At 37.9% G+C, this 12,935-nt stretch overlaps 1 protein-coding gene across 3 annotated transcripts in view; it reads right to left on the reverse strand.

The window, feature by feature from the left end:
* ncaph (non-SMC condensin I complex, subunit H) overlaps positions 1-12,935 on the reverse strand; it is a 71,733-nt gene that overhangs the window by 23,298 nt on the left and 35,500 nt on the right. For all 3 annotated transcript variants that reach the window (XM_063056814.1, XM_063056813.1, XM_063056812.1), the window contains exons 8-11: positions 9,717-9,805; positions 1,961-2,148; positions 687-835; positions 34-137 (exon numbers count right to left, since the gene is read on the reverse strand). In XM_063056814.1, the coding sequence (XP_062912884.1) occupies positions 34-137; positions 687-835; positions 1,961-2,148; positions 9,717-9,805 (530 nt within the window). The remainder of the gene's footprint in view (positions 1-33; positions 138-686; positions 836-1,960; positions 2,149-9,716; positions 9,806-12,935) is intronic.

Below are 12,935 nucleotides of genomic sequence, written 5' to 3' on the forward strand. Positions count from 1 at the left end.
AAGTAGGCAAAGTAACCAATGTGAGATACAGACCCTTGTTTCTCTGAAATGATTCTCAAAATTTATCTTCTCTTCAAAGTCAATTTCAAATGCTTTCTTCGGTTGCTTTTTCCTGTTTTTATCAAGTATTTCCATTCCTGATGAGAAAAAGAAAAGTCATTGAAGGTGTTTAGAAATACCAACTTCCATGCTACATGGAAAAGGTCCTTTTCTTGCAACTTTTCTATGCTTATTAGTTTTCTATTCCCCTTCAACTCCAAGTACAGAATTGCTAGAGGCTAAATTATCAAGTGTCTTTTCAAATCATACATTTTTAAACAATTTCAATTTAAATAGTGAGTATACAGTCCTGTCCCAAGCCTTTGTGGCTCATCAGGCTGGTGCTTATGCTAATTTCTGTGGTGTGAAGCAACTGAGAGTACAAGACTCCCCCACCCCCACCCCCATCCCAGATAGGACGCCAGTCTATTGCAAGGTTGACTCCCAGCATTTTTTTGCCGGTACCCATTTTTCAGCTGGGAAGACTGGAGCATTGTGTGGTTAAGTGCCTTGCTCAAGGACACACAGTACCCTGCCTTAAAATGTAATCATGTTTTAGGACTGCTTGATCTGAAGAAATTCAACATGTTAACACTGCAGTGTTTCTAGTGCAGGACTTGCACTGGTGCATCAGTTGTTATACTTACCCTTGTGTCGAGTTTTGAAGTGCCAGTGATTAGGCCCTGCCCACATCCTCATTATTCTGGGACTAAAATAGGAATATTCCCCTGGATTATTTGAAAGTTGGACACACAGGCTGCTGAAATCCACGTCTGTGAGTGGAATCACATCATTACTATGGAAAAAAAAGAGTTGAAGTATGTTAATGAAGAGCTTTCCAATTTCAATACATTGGATTCTGGTTAATCGCATCGATTAATCGGGGCAGCCAATTATTTGGGATACTTCTTAAAGAACAAAAACTAATTGAGAAAATAGCCAGGATTCTCTTCGATTATTTGGGACACTATGCTGCTTAACTGAGGCAGGAGACAGTTGCTAAACAATTTCTAAGTAACGAAAGATGTGTGCACTTGTGTGGCTGTTAGACCGTGCTTAGAGCAAACAGTTCTTAAATAGCATCAGTTGCATGCGCTTTGTGTTCAAGAAGCTGAGAGTTTTGTCACTGATAGTTGGGAGAAATAAACAGTAAGACAACTCAGAACCGTTTTACTCACTGCAGTTTCAAGCATTCACGTTTGGAAATGTCAGAAACAGCTGGGAGTGTAAATGAAACAATTTCACTGCAAGAGTTTGAGAGTATCGAAAATTATCTAATGTTACAATGAAAATTAAGATTTGGAGGATGCAGTCACTGATAGCAAAATATGAAGGCACTCCATTATCTACACTAGGTATCTGCGCTGATTTTGTTCATTGACAGTCAATCAAAAGAAGGCATACACTGAATGGTGAAGTCCTGACCCAAAACGTCGACTGTATTTCTTCCCATAGATACTGCCTGGCCTGCTGCATTCACCAGCATTTTGTGTGTGTTGATAAACTGAATGAACTCTGTCTATGACTATTAGCAACTAATACACATTTATAGTACTGAAGTAGTATTGATAGTGTTTTAATTTGGTTTGTATTTTGTTACTCAGTTGAACAATAGTTTGTCTTTTTATACATTTTTAATTATTTTCATGAAACTTCAGCTAATTGAGGCAGCCACTTAATAGGGCCAAAATGTTTTGATCCCAATGCGTCCCAATTATCCAGAATCCACTATATATTCAAGATCAACAGATTTATGTTGATACTGTTCAACCCAAGGGGCCCTTAAGATACTGATGGACCATTTCAGCAAGCCTTTTTGCGTTCACTCCAAATATCATAAATGAAACAGGGTTCAACTTATAGTTCTTAAGAACAATGGTAATTTTATAATTCATGAGTGTTTTTAGAGCTGTGTTTTTACCTCTCTTCATCGTGATTCATCATAGGTAATTCTAGCTGATCGTCTCCAGCATCGTCACAAACGTCCCCGTCAAAGTCATCCACCACAGTGCAACAGACATCCTGCTGATTATCGGCAAACTCTGACTCCGCATTTACATCAAATAAATGATTACTCTTCTTGAATTTTTCTAATATTGAGTTAACAGCCTGGACAGAACAAATTGGAAAACATTGCAAATAATCATAAACACAAGATATTCTGCAGATGCTGGAAATCCATACCAACACGCACACAAACTCAGCAGGTCAGATAGCATCTATAAAAGTGAAAAAAATAGCCATCGATTCAGGCGAAAACCATTCATTAGGAGTGGAAACGAACGAGGAAAATGCCAGTAAAGCTAGAAGGTGATAGGTGAAACCAGCTGGGTGGCGGAGGTGTTAACAAAGTAAGAAGCTGGGAGGTGATAGGTGGAAAAGGAAAAGGAAAAGGGCTAGAGAAGAAGGCATCTGATAGGAGAAGAGAGAGGACCAAGGGAGAAAGGGAAGAAGGGACACTGGGGGAGGTGATAGGCAGGTGAGGAGAAGAGGCAAGAGGCCAGAGTGGGGAATAGAAGAAGAAAGGGGGAGGGGAAAAATTACCAGAAGGAGAAATTGATTTTCATGCCATCAAGTTGGAGGCTACCTATACAGAATATGAGGTATTGCTCCTCATACTCTCAGGGTGGTGGAACAACTCATATTCCATCTAGGTAGCCCCCAGATTGATGGCATTAACATCGGTTTCTCCTTCTGATAATTATTTTCTCCTCCCCTGTACTTCTATTCTCCACACTGGCCTCTTACCACTTCCCCCTACCTGCCTATCACCTTCTCCCATGGCCCTTCTCTGATGAAGGGAGTCAGCCCAAAACGCTGGCTGTTCTTCATTTCCATAGATGCTGCCTGATCTACTGAACTCGCCCAGTGTTTGTGTGTGTTGCATAATAATCAGTTGTGCATACATAATGACAATCAACAATATTAACAGGTACTTTACAATTCATGGATTGAAGCAAAAAATTGAACACATTTTTTTGGCTCATTAATTTTTCTAAGAATATTTCTTCAGTAATTGAGTATTTCAATTGCAATGAACACTTAATTTTCCATTATTCTGACTTCATTCTGGCTCGTGAATCTTATTCTTCTGTTACTACCTGAATTCCTATTCCCATCGCTACCTGTTGAGAACACATATTTGCCCCTGCAAGTATTTTCCTTTATGGGCCTATAAAATTCTCTCATGCTTCTCCACAGTTTGATTTTTTAAAAACTGGAATGAAAATAAATTACAGAAAAGCATAGGCCTTGATCATTTTGGCTGAATTATCGAACCCTCCAAATCCTCAAGCTCATTGTTTTATTTCAGCAATATGCCAAATCTTTTTTTTAAATCAAAGTATTTTTATTTACAAAGAAAAACAGCAGAACATATGTTATAATACAACCAACCATTTTATACCAGTTACAAAAAGAACCCCCCACCCCTCAATAAACAAGAACAAATAGAACCAGCCAGACTAGTCAAAAATTGATACAGAAGCCTAGTGTACATATAAATAAAGATAGAGCACCTTACACATTCAAATAAATTTTTCAGCATCCATATTTTTGACAAAACTTAAAAAAAGGTTGCCAAGTGGTGTTAAATCTTGCAGACTGCCCCCTGACCAAATAGCGGATCTTCTTAAATTTTATAAAGTACATGAAATCTTTGATCCAATATCCATATGTTGGAGGGGAAGAGTCTTTCCATTTGCACAAGATGAGCCTTCTGGCAAGAAGGGAACAAAAAGCGATGAGATTGGTTTGGAATTTGCTGAGGTTAATATTCTGAGAAGGCACTCCAAATACTGCTATTGACCAAGATGGTGTAATTAATTGTCCAAAAATTTTTGAAAAAGTTTCAAAAATCAAACCCCAGAAATTTACTAATTTTGGACATGACCAAAACAAATGGCAGAGTGTAGCTGGGAATTGTTTACATCTGTCACACATTGGGTCAAGATCTTTATTAACCTTAGCCAATCTAATTTTGGACCAATGATAACAGTGCACAATTTTAAACAGAACAACAACGTGACTAAGACACACAGAGGATGAATAAATTCTATGAATTGTTTTTTGCCATATGTCATCTGGAATTTGTTTCTCAATATCCTCTTCCCATTTATGTTTTAATAAATCCAAATTCTCAGGATTAATTACATTAAGTAGCTCATAGATTTTGCTTACAGGTTGTGCCACATCAATTTTGTACTTAAGGACTGAATCTAAGAGCGATGAAGGGGGGCAGTAGGGAAAGCACCCAAGATGAGAGGCCGTAAAGCTTCCAAGTTGTAAATATGTATAGAAGTGTGTCCTAGGGATCTCAAATTTCTGAACTAGCTGTTCAAAAGAGGCAAAATAACTGTCAACGTAGAGATTATACAATGAAGTGATACCACGTTTAGACCAAATATCAAACGCTACATCCATTATTGATTGGGTGAACATGTAATTTTTTGCTACTGGTGCAGCGAGTGAGAGGTTATTAAGTGTAAAATGGCCAAATGCTAATGGAGTACATCGCAACTGGATTCAGTGTGAAACTAGATACAGGTTGTGACAGTGGTAGTTTAGCATTTATTACCGACGAAGAGGTAAATTGTAAGGATGACTTCTCCATAATCACCCAGCTAGCAGCAGCAATATCATCTCTTGTCCAATATAAAATTGCTCTTATATTAGCTGACCAGTAGTAATATAGAAAATTTGGAAGTGCCAAACCCCCCCCATCTCATGAGGCCTCTGTAGTATTTTTTCCTTTACTCTGGGCTGTTCTTCATTCCAAATAAAACTTGAAATTTGATTATTTAGGTTATTGAAGAAAGTCTTTGTTAGAAAAATTGGGAGGCTTTGGAATATAAATAAGAATTTGGGCAGGACAGTCATTTTAATTGCATTAATCCTCCCACTAAGGGAAAGAGATAAAGAATTCCAACGTTCAAATTCCTGTTTAAGATTGGAAAGATGTTGATAGTTGGCTTTATAAAGGTCCTTGTAATTATGTGTTATCCAGACCCCCAAGTATTTGGATTTCCTATAGCTGATTCTAAAGGGAGTCACAGAAAAAGAAATATCCAAACATGTGGTCCCAATTGGCATTAGTTCACTCTTTTGAAAGTTAACTTTATAACCAGATATTTGACCGAATTTAGTGAGCAATATTGATAGATTTGGGAGACTTTGAGTTGGATCTGAGATATACAACAGCATATCATCCGTTTACAGAGACACTTAACATTCCAAAGCTCCCCTTTGGATGTCTTTCATACTAACTGATGTTCTCAGGGCTATGGCGAGTGGCTCAATTGCCACAGCAAAAAGGAGTGGAGATAAAGGGCATCCCTGTCTTGTGCCACGTTGCAGTTCAAAACAGGACAACATACAGTTATTCGTACGCACTGCTGCCAATGAGGATGAGTAAAGTACTTCAATCCATGAGATGAATGTAGAACCAAAACCAAATTTTTGGGGAGTATAGAAAAGAAAGTCCCATTTCACACGGTCAAATGCCGTTTCAGCATCAAATGAGGGAATAATCTCTGGGGTACTAGATGCAGAGGAATCATATAGTATATTTAGAAGACATCTTATATTTTAAAAAAAGAGTACCAATTTCTTATAACACCTGTTTGATTGGGTGAAATAATTAATGGTAGAATCTTCTCCATTCGGTGTGCCAGGACTTTTGCAAGGATTTTGGTATCCGTATTTAAAAGGGCGATTGGTCAGTATGAGCTACATTCAAAGGGGTCTTTGCCCTTTTTCAAAATTAATGAAATAACTGCTTGACGCATTGTGGGAGGTAGGGAGTGGGATAAAAAAGACTCTTCAAAAACAGATAATAGTAATGGGGAAAGTTGAGTGGAAAACTTTTTTAAAAATTCAGAAGGATATCCATCTGGGCCTGGGGATTTTCCACTCTGCATATTCCTAATTGCTGAGTCTATCTCCAGAGTCATGATTGCCTTCTCCAGATTAGCAGCTACATGTGGATCTATACATGGGATGATTAGCTTTTTAAAGAAATCATCTAGATCTGATGAGGTGGTGGATGAATCTGAGGAGTACAATGATTGGTAAAAGCTATGGATGCATGAGTTAATTTCTACATTATCTGTTTATTTTATGCCCTGTGCATCCTGTATCTCAGGTATACCATGTCTGGCCGTTTTGTGACGCAGTCGTTGGGCTAGCAGCCTCCTTGCTTTCTCTCCATGTTCATAAAGCTCACATTGCAACTTGGAGATAAGATATTCAGCTCCTTGAGTTGTTAACAGATTGTATTCGGTCTGAAGTAATAAACGCTGTTTGAGCAAAGCCGATGCTATGCAAGAGGTCTAATTCCAGTATTTGATCCGTCAATTGTTTAATACGTTCAGTCTTTATTTTTCTCTAATGTGCACAGAATGAGATTATTTGGCCTCTTAAATATGCTTTTAGCGCCTCCCACACAATTGATGGAGACATCCCTGGCGTTTGATTAATTCTCAGAAAAGATTCTATTTCAGAATAAATATACTTCACAAACCATTCATCTGAGAGGAGAGCAGGATTTAGCCTCCAAGGGCGGTAACCTGGTTGCGTAGTAGGGATATGTAATATTAAAGTCAGTGGACTATGATGGATATAACTATGGCTTTATAATCACACTCTGTTACAGAAGAGAGGAGGCTGGTGTCCATAAAAAATAATCTATATGCGAATAGGAACCGTGTACTGAGGAGAAAAAAAGAGTAACTCTGAGAGGTAGGGTTATGAAACCGCCATACATCAGCCACTCCGTACGTTTTAAGAAAATGTCTGATAGACTGTGCTGACCTAGAGATAGGGACATTCCTCGCCGCACTGCGGTCCAAAATTGGAGAGAGGACACAATTAAAATCGTCTCCGAGTATGAGCTTATGTGTGACCACGTTTGGCAACTTGGAGAAGAAATCACTAAAATACATATGGTCATCCCAATTCGGTGCATAAACACTGGCAAGAATAACGGGCAGCCCATATAGCCGCCCAGTCACAATTAAAAACCGTTCAGCTGGATCAGATTCAACACTCGTTGCCACGAACTGCGTATTTTTACTAATTATTGTAGCTTTTCTTCTGGCCTTTGAATTAAAATTAGAGTGAAATACTTGACCAACCCATCCCCCTCTTAGTCGACAATGATCAGAGATACGCAAGTGGGTCTCCTGTAGGAATGCTATATTAGTCTTAAGGTGTTTCAAATGAGTAAATACCTTTTTACGTTCTACAGGGTGATTAAGGGATTTAACATTCCAACTCACTAATTTAACAGAGCAACCGTTTGTCTAAGATGAAATATTATTATTAACCATATGGAACTGAAGGAAGTAGAATATCACGTAGGTGTCTGCTAATATACATAGATAGAAAGAACGATAGGCCTAAGTGTGAAACAAAAAGAAATAGTCTGGCAATTTCCCTACCCTCATCACCAATACAAACACGATGAACCCAAAACCTTTTATTACCATATCCACACATTAAGTGTTTACTTGCATGCCTTCTGAGCTAACTCAGGTTGAGCTCCTGCCCAACCCACCCTAAATTAAGAAACAAGAAAGAAAAGCACTAGAAATTCCCCGGCTTATAAATATCAACATTGTTTGGCATTTTAACATAGTATGTAACATATATATATATATATATATATATATATACACACACACTTACAACTGGTATTATGAATTTGCTAATTAACGAGAGATGAATCCAGTTTGGTTTAAGCATATTGAAGGATTCAAAATTAAACCTAATCTTGAAAGGATACCCCCCCCCACCGCAAAAAATGCTTTAACATCTCAACGACAGTGACCACAAAGAAAACATATTTCCACGACAAAAGACTAGGATAATCATAATACTTTTTCTGGGCACTGCAGGAAACTATCGATTCTGCAACTGTTTATGAATAGCCCACTGGAGTTCCACATGTAAAAAATGCATTACTGGTCCGTGATCATGTTTTGTGTTTTGCCGCCATGACGATATACTCTATCATGTAGGCCATGGCCTTCTCTGGGTGCAGAAATTCTTTCTCCGTCCCGTTGTATGTAATGCGGAGTCAAGCAGGGAACAGTATACCATGTCGGATATTCGGCTGGTCACGCAGCAGGTTCCTGACGTCCGTGAACACAGCTCGAGTTTTGGCGACCCTTGCAGTGTAGTCTGGAAAAATAGCGATGGGTTTCCCATTGTAGTTAAGCGGAGTCTGGTTTCGAGCTTCACGTAAAACATCAACACAGTCCTGATAATAATGTAGTTTAACTACAATTGCATGCGGTTTACCGCTGGGTTCTTTTGGTGTGAGAGTCCGATGCAAGCGGTAGATAAGAATATCATTGTTCGGTTTAAGCATCTCCAACAGTAATTTAGAAATGGACTCTGCGGAACTTGACCCAGGTCCCTCAGCAACCCCCAAAATACGGATATTGCACCTCCGCATTCTTCCCTCCATGTCTTCACATTTATCACTTAAGTCTTCAACTCCGACTTCAGGGCATTTACAATGGTTTGAAGCGATACCATTTCTTCTGACCACGATGATATGGCATCTTCCACGTCTTTAACAGTAGCCTTTATTTGGTCAATCTCAACTTAGGTCCGTGCTGCGTTGTTTGCTAACTCAGTTCTTACTACCCGCAATTCATTTTTCAGGTAGTTTAAATTTTCGGCTAGGGCGTTCTTCTTCTCGTTTTTCAGGTAGTTGAAATCTTCGGTGACGGCGTTTTTCAGCTCTGCTCTTATCACCGCAGAGATGTCCATTTTTAGCTCCAGGAGGAGCTGAATCTTCATGTCTTCCGTGTCCATTTCGCCTGAGTTCATGTGGGGTGGGGTACTTGCACGTTCACGGTCAGCACTCAAACTTTGCGCCGGGGAGTCAGTCGTCTTGGTGTTCGTAGGCCCAGTGTATTTACATTTTTGAAGCTTAGATGCCATTACCGCATGTCAGAGAACAAAGTAACTCTCACACTATGTACTTAGATGACTTATTTACTTATCTTGATAAGATTTGAAAGAAAGCGCTATTCTAAATATACAATAAAGTAAAGGTTAGGCGGGAGCCCAGCCAAACATGCATTACTCCATTGTTTGCTCACGTGGTCCCCCATATGCCAAATCTTTTGTTTAATTTTAATATCATTTCTAATTCCTTCTATAATCTAAAGCTGGACCACTCTTCCTGCTGTGCCTCCATGTAAAAGGAAATCATATTATTACTTTAATTGCTACCATTACCTGTCATACCCTTTAACATAGGGACATAGAACATAGAAATCCACAGCACATTACAGGCCCTTCGGCCCACAATGTTGTGCCAAGTATGTAACCTAATGGTCGTAATAGGTTTCTAATCTACCACAGCCAACCTTTCCTCCACTTAGTAAAATTCTACACTACTTCCAAACTTTTAACAAGAGTACAGTCTATTCACTAAACCAACATTCGCAAAGCAAGAAGGAATTGTTCCTGTCAGTCATCACAGGGGAACCTTAGCACATATCCATTTTAAAAACTAGAATGAAAGAGCAACATTCCATAGGCAACGCTAAATATGAACAGCCTGCATGATTCACTTCTTTTGCAAGATACATTTAAATGGGATTGTACACTAATGTAAATATAGACAATGAGAAATTCAGGGTAGGGGAAAACAAGATTACCTGATTGTGTGCTTCACTGTCCCAATTTGTGAATTGAAAATCTTCAAATGAAGGACATATTGTCTTGTTTTCCAGAGACTGTTGAAAGACTGTCAGAAAAAGGAAAACAACTTTAAATACAACACATCAATAAAATTCAGTGTTTGTGATTAAGAGCAAGGATGAAATCAACATGCAGTCAACAGAAAAGAGGTATAGTAACACAAGCATCAATAAGCAATAACTTTGGTAATATTTGAATTTTTAGACAACATTTATGCAATTGTTGACTTCAACATTTCTTTGTTAACTAAAATTAGCTTACTAGAGATGAGCTCAATCAGACTGGCATTGAGTGATAATGCACAAATTTGCAGAGAGCAAAGACAACCTGTATCCACAGGTAGCTGCAACACAGAGACGGAAGTTAAGAGGTAGGAAAAAATATATAGTAATCCAGCATACTTGGTTGTTACTGGACTAATAGATTTTCCACACTATTGTGCAATACTTTGTTAATATTCAAACACACTTTTTAAATTTCTCTGTGCTAGAGATCACTAAGAGTCATTGGATTGTGAGAACGAGATTTTAAAAAGTGAGTGAGGCCAGCTGAGTCATTTTCAGTACCAGAGATGGCACAGCAGTTAGGCATAATAATGCGGCAGCCTAGAGAGGAAGTCATCACCCTGACAGTGGTGTCAAGAAAACAACCTCTCCCTCAACGTCGCAAAAACAAAGGAGCTGGTTGTGGACTACAGGAGGAATGGAGACAGGCTAACCCCTATTGACATCAATGGTTCTGGGGTTGAGAGGGTGAACAATTTTAAGTTCCTCGGCATAAACATCACTGAGGATCTCACATGGTAGGTACATACTGGCTGTGTGGTGAAAAAGGCACAACAGCGCCTCTTTCAGACGGTTGAAGAAGTTTGGTATGGTCCCCGGAATTACAAGAACTTTCTATCGGGGCACGACTGAGCATCCTGACTGGCTGCAACATTGCCTGGTATGGTAACTGTACTTCCCTCAACTGCAGGACTCTGCAGAGGGTGGTGCAGACAGCCCAGAGCATCTGTAGATGTGAACTTCCCACTATTCAGGATGTTTACAAAAACAGGTGTGTAAAAAGGGCCCGAAGGATCATTGGAGATCTGAGTCACCCCAAACACAAACTGTTCCAGCTGCTACAATCTGGGAAACAGTACCGAAGCATAAAAGCCAGGACCAACAAGCTCCGGGACAGTTTCTTCCACCAGGGCATCAGACTGCTTCATTCCTGCTGATGTAACTGTATTTCTATGTTATATTGACTATACTGTTATACTAATACTTATTATAAAATACTATAATTGCACATTGCACATTTGAACAGAGACATAACGTAAAGATTTTACTCCTCATGTATATGAAGGATTTAAGTAATAAAGTCAATTCTTTCTTTCTTTCTTTTTAAATCTTTTTATTGAGTAAGTATACAAAAAAGGTAAGCCATATAAACATTAATACAATGTTAAAGTATAATAAAATTCCAAAAGATAACAATACCAAAAAGAAAATACTACAAACAATGTAATTTAAGCATAAGAAACCAAGATAACATAATAGTATACTAGATTTTATATATATCAATGGAAAAAAAGAAAAAAAAAACCCCAAAAAAAAACCCACCGTGCAACTAACTAAAAGCAAAGCAAAGCAATGGGCTAACTTGAAACCAAACAGAGTTAAACTTAAAATCACGTCCTCAATCCCGACCTCCATTAAAACAGTGAAGAGAAAACAAGAAGGGTAAATATTACATTAAATGAAAATATCGAATAAAAGGTCCCCAAATCTGTTCAAATTTAAATGAAGAATCATAAAGGTTACTTCTAATTTTCTCCAGATTCAAACATAAAATCGTCTGAGAAAACCAAAAAAAGGTAGTTGGAGCATTAAGCTCTTTCCAATGTTGTAAAATACATCTTTTCGCCATTAAAGTAAGAAATGCAATCATTCTACGGGCTGAAGGGGAAAGATTACTAGAAATTTTAGGTAGTCCAAAGATAGCAGTAATAGGGTGAGGAGAGATATCTATATTTAATACCTTAGAAATAATATTGAAAATATCTCTCCAAAAAGTTTCCAAAGTAGGGCAAGACCAAAACATATGAGTTAAAGAGGCTATCTGCCCCGAACATCTATCACAGAAAGGATTAATATGCGAGTAAAAACGCGCTAACTTATCTTTGGACATATGTGCTCTATGAACCACTTTAAATTGAATTAGGGAATGTTTAGCACAAATAGAGGAAGTATTAACTAATTGTAAAATCTGCCCCCAATCATCCACAGAAATGGTAAGCCCCAATTCCTGTTCCCAATCTACCCTAATCTTATCAAATGGAGCTTTCCTAAGTTTCATAATAATATTATAAATCATAGCCGATGCACCTTTCTGACATGGATTAAGGTTAATTATCGAATCTAAAATATATATAGGAGGAAGCATTGGAAAGGAAGTAAGTATAGTACTTAGGAAATTTCTAACTTGTAAATATCTAAAAAAATGTATTCTTGATAAGTTATATTTGTTAGATAATTGTTCAAAAGACATAAGGGAACCATCTAAAAATAAATCCAAAAACCGTAAAATACCCTTAGTCTTCCAAGTTTGAAAAGCGCGATCCGTAAAAGAGGGAGGAAAAAATATGTTACCTAAAATAGGAATCGCTAACCCGAATTGATTAAGATCAAAAAATTTTCTGAATTGAAACCAAATGCGCAAAGCATATTTAACTATCGGGTTAGAGACCTGCTTAAGACGTTTCGAATCAAAAGGAAGAGAGGAACCTAAAATAGAACCAAGTGTATAACCCTGAACAGATTGTAATTCCAATGCTACCCATTTAGGAATAAATAGTATGTCCCGATCAAGTAACCAAAATTTCATATGTCGAATATTAATAGCCCAATAATAAAATCTAAAGTTAGGTAATGCTAAACCTCCATCTCTCTTAGCTTTCTGTAAATGTATTTTACCCAGTCTCGGATTCTTGTTCTGCCAAATAAATGAAGAAATTTTAGAGTCAACTTTATCAAAAAAAGATTTAGGAACGAAAATTGGTAATGCCTGAAACACATATAAAAATTTTGGCAAAAAAAACATCTTAACTGCATTAATACGACCAATCAAAGTTAAATATAAGGGAAACCATTTAGATGAAAGTTGAGTAATATGGTCTATTAATGGTAAAA

Source organism: Mobula hypostoma, chromosome 8 (assembly GCF_963921235.1).
Source record: "Mobula hypostoma chromosome 8, sMobHyp1.1, whole genome shotgun sequence".
Classification (NCBI taxonomy): domain Eukaryota; kingdom Metazoa; phylum Chordata; class Chondrichthyes; order Myliobatiformes; family Myliobatidae; genus Mobula; species Mobula hypostoma.